The sequence below is a fragment of the Megalops cyprinoides genome, chromosome 3 (genome assembly GCF_013368585.1).
Source record: "Megalops cyprinoides isolate fMegCyp1 chromosome 3, fMegCyp1.pri, whole genome shotgun sequence".
Classification (NCBI taxonomy): domain Eukaryota; kingdom Metazoa; phylum Chordata; class Actinopteri; order Elopiformes; family Megalopidae; genus Megalops; species Megalops cyprinoides.
The window spans coordinates 5,847,264-5,851,158 of NC_050585.1; the positions used below are offsets into that span (position 1 = coordinate 5,847,264).

Here is a 3,895-nt window from a genome sequence, read left to right on the forward strand (position 1 = left end):
ATTTGCACCTTGCAAAGTATAAGTATCACCCTATGATATCCCCCAATAACACTGAACAACATGTGGCTAAGTCATGCCAATCCATGTTGATCGATCTGGCTAAGTACATTGTGAATCCGTGCCTGTGTCCTCCTACTTCAGTGTAAATAAACCATCCATTGTGAATAATGTGTTCATTACAGTCTGATTACAGGCAATTGTTTTCTCTCCATAGAAGTGCACTCAGATGAGATGCTGCACCACTGACCGCCTCCGTGTTAACTGAAGCCCTGTCTGTCAGTCTGTCCGTAGGTGCAGGATGTACAGCTTCATGGGCGGCGGGCTATTCTGTGCAGGCGTGGGGAATATACTCCTGATTGTTTCCACAGCAACAGATTACTGGATGCAGTACCGACACTCAAACAACTACATGCATCAGGGCTTGTGGCGGTACTGTATGCCTGGAAAATGCTTCCCACACGCAGACAGCATTGGTAAGGTTACGAGTGAACAGGAGAGCTGGAGAACAATGCTGCTGTTGTTCTCTGCCCTCGTTTTGTATTCTCTGAGTTATTTGGTAACTTGAAACGAGGCTGCTTGAATTCCTGAAAAAATTGTAATAATAATAGTAAGCCACAGGAACTGTTTCAAGTGAGTCACAGACTAATGTGGTTTAGAGTCATGCACACAGGAAATGCTGTTGGTATCTGTTTACACCAGTTTCTCTGTTGCAATTTATGGTCAATCATTTTTGGGATGCAATTAATTATTAGTTGTCATTAGCCCTCATAGTTATCCAGACTAAATTAATACTAATAATAATATTAATAATAATAATAACAATAATAATAATAATAATAATAATAATAAAACAGCTTCTTTTAACACAGTACAATGCATGAAGATGCAACAAAAGAAAATTTAATGGTCAACAGCAGACCCAGACATGATGAGAGATTACTGCTCATATTTATTTTTGCCCTTATCAGAAATATATACTTGACTTTCATATATGTGACTCTGCAACCTATAGGTTCCTTTAATATATATGAACCTATTATTTTATCTATTTAACTGAAGTATTATCGTCATCATTGTAAAATGGATATTAACTTAAAATATATTCATAAATATACATTTAAGTATTGCATAAAAGGTCCTCTTGGCCTCATGGCAAATATATTACAGCAACAGTGTTTTAAAACTCTGTCCCTGTCCACTTCTAGGAAATGCTCAGAAATGGTTGCACTAAAGTACATCACTCATTTACTTATAAGATGTGCCTATTAATGGCAACTTGCACTCTGTTCACAGATTGTCCATTTATACAGCTGGACACTAATTACTATGCAGACTATGCAACTCTGATTACAGCTCCACTCTCCAAAGAACTGCTGCACACCACCATTCCAGTGGTCAGAGCATAACCCGTCCTTCACAAACACCCCAAACTCTGTTCAACTGTAAGAGACAATAAGAGGCAAGGCAGGGGTTTACATGTGACGTGCAGTTGCTCTTCAGCAAGGTAGCCTAAGGAAATGTATGCGTACTCTCCACAGAGAAAGAGTGGGAGAATGGGGAGTGGGGGAGAATGAGTGCCAGACACCTTCATACAGAGATACTGGCGTGGTGTAGCTCGCAGAGCTCCTCATGGTCTAACAAAGCCCTTTTAATTCCACCCCCCCCCCCCCCCAGCCTACTGGGACGCCACCCGGGCATTCATGATCCTGTCCCTCCTGGCCTGCTTCTTCGGCATCATCATTGGCATCATGGCCTTCATCCATTACTCCTCGTTCGACCGCTTCGATAAGACCTTTGCTGCAGGCATACTGTTCTTCATCTCATGTGAGTGGTCTTTGTCCCGCCGCCGCCAGTCACGTGCTGCTCGCTCTCCTGGGTGGGCTGACCAGGCCACGGCCTTGTAAACTGATTCATCGCGCGGTGTGAAGGAGGTAGTGGCCACCTCACTATCTCCTGTAGAAGCCATTTACTTTGTCATTTGTTTGGAAACTGCAGCTGTAACTTCAGTGGGTGGGGAACGGGAAGACTAAAGGTATACAGCATATGGCATATGACAATAATGATATATGATAGTATAAGATAACATATAAGACACTGAAATCATTTCTTTGTGCAATCAGTATTATGATTATTGTGAATTCTGTCATGGATTCTGCTGCATGATACAATAATTAAAATGATGAATTGATAACTGTGTTATAACCTATAAATGGCATACGACTGAAAGCGCACATATTGGAAAAATAGAATAACACTAAAATCATGTAGCAATAAAATTATCATGCAATATCCACAACTGGAGCAAAACTGTTTTAACGTGAGCCGCTACTTTTCTGTGAGCAGCACTACGAAGGTGAAGGCTGAAACAAAGACAGAGCAGAAATTCATGCACGGTCATCCTTTTTGTCTTTCTTCAGGCTTTTTTGTAATGCTTGCGATGGCTGTTTACACCGGCGTAACAATAAATTACTATGGTAAACGATACGGAAGCTGGAGGTTCTCCTGGTCGTACATCATTGGCTGGGTGGCTGTGGTGCTCACGTTCTTTTCAGGTACAGCAGAAAAAAAAAGAAATGGAAATAATAAAAATATGTAAGCTCTAAGGAATAAGGTGAAGCTAAGAATGAAGTCAGCAGTGAGTCTGTATTTTTGTTAGAGAGAGTATCTCTGGGCTTATTATCATTTATTGTTTCTGAAGATGAATCCCAGCTGCTGTTAAAGATTATTTATTTATTTATTTATTTATTTACATATATTTATTTGTATTCATTTAGTTAGTGTATATTTGCTTCAACATTCCATCAAGGCTGAGTGGTAATAATATGTATTTTTTACCTTCCAAGGAATATTCTACATGTGTGCCTATCGGATGCATGAATGCCCGAGGAGCTCCAATCCTCATTAGAAGACTTCTGAGAACCACTGATCTATTTATTAAGATCATGAACTGGTCAGCCCTGCTCCCTGATTCCCTGTTCACCTTTAGGACATGGATCCTTGAATACCAAGCAATATAAATAAAAAATGCTGAAATATACCTGTCCTGTGGTGTCTTTAACATGCATCCAGTAAGCTGTAACGAAATGTAGCAGCATTAGCAGTGCACCATTTAGCATCTAAATGGACAAATTGTGTCACTGTGTCCTTGATCTGATCTGTGGGGTTAAAAAAACATGACCTATGCCTTTCACATTAAGGGTCCTGACATTCAATAGGGTTTCAACCACTTGGTGTTTCGGAAAGTGTCTCATCCAGGACTTGCATTTTCTAACTATGCCATAGTTGATACTTAAATGTGCTAATGTAAAGATAATGTATGAGCTTACACATCATAATGACCATGTCCCACTAATTAAAAGAACATAGGAGACCTTATCTGGCTCATCTCTGTCCAATGGCCTGTTTAAACTACATATGGATGGCATGTTAAAGCAAGGTAAGCCTCACCATATGAGTGTGACATGACAACACACCGCACTGCAGATTAGTGGGGGAAAAGGATCATATTTAACTGGCTTCTGGTCTTCTTGAACACCAACAGCCATTCTGTTTATTTCACCTTGATGCATGTTGTGTTTGTGACAATGGCACTTTCAGCATCAAACAATAACCTCAACTTTTAGGTCTACAGATACATAAATCAGTCTGAGCACCTTTGTTACCTGACCTGCAGGTCACATTTTTGATAGGTGGAACCCTAGAACCATGGGGTCTTTCACACACAACCAATGTATTTTGAAAAAAAAAAAGAAAGGATTTTCACTGAGAATATTTTGCTGGTTCAAATACTCCATCACACTGTAATGATATGTATCTACTTCGTTATTTCCCAAATGGGGCTTGGCCCCATCAAGAGTAAGGCTTTATCACAAATTTCTTGCAAGAATTGCAAGAA

At 40.0% G+C, this 3,895-nt stretch overlaps 1 protein-coding gene across 1 annotated transcript; it reads left to right on the forward strand.

Annotated features, from left to right (window-relative positions):
- Nucleotides 1–298: 298 nt before the first annotated feature.
- On the forward strand, nt 299–2,905 carry lim2.1 (lens intrinsic membrane protein 2.1). Its single transcript, XM_036525686.1, has 4 exons — nt 299–473; nt 1,675–1,824; nt 2,418–2,552; nt 2,844–2,905. Exons 1-4 carry the CDS (start codon nt 299–301, stop codon nt 2,903–2,905), a joined length of 522 nt encoding a protein of 173 aa, XP_036381579.1.
- The last annotated feature ends 990 nt before the right edge of the window (nt 2,906–3,895 follow it).

Coding starts and splice junctions, on each gene's coding strand:
- lim2.1 (XM_036525686.1), top strand. CDS start 299: ATGTACAGCTTCATGGGCGGCGGGCTATTCTGTGCAGGCGTGGGGAAT. Junction 474..1,674: donor CCCACACGCAGACAGCATTG/GTAAGGTTACGA, acceptor CCCCCCCCCCAG/CCTACTGGGACGCCACCCGG. Junction 2,553..2,843: donor GGTGCTCACGTTCTTTTCAG/GTACAGCAGAAA, acceptor TTACCTTCCAAG/GAATATTCTACATGTGTGCC.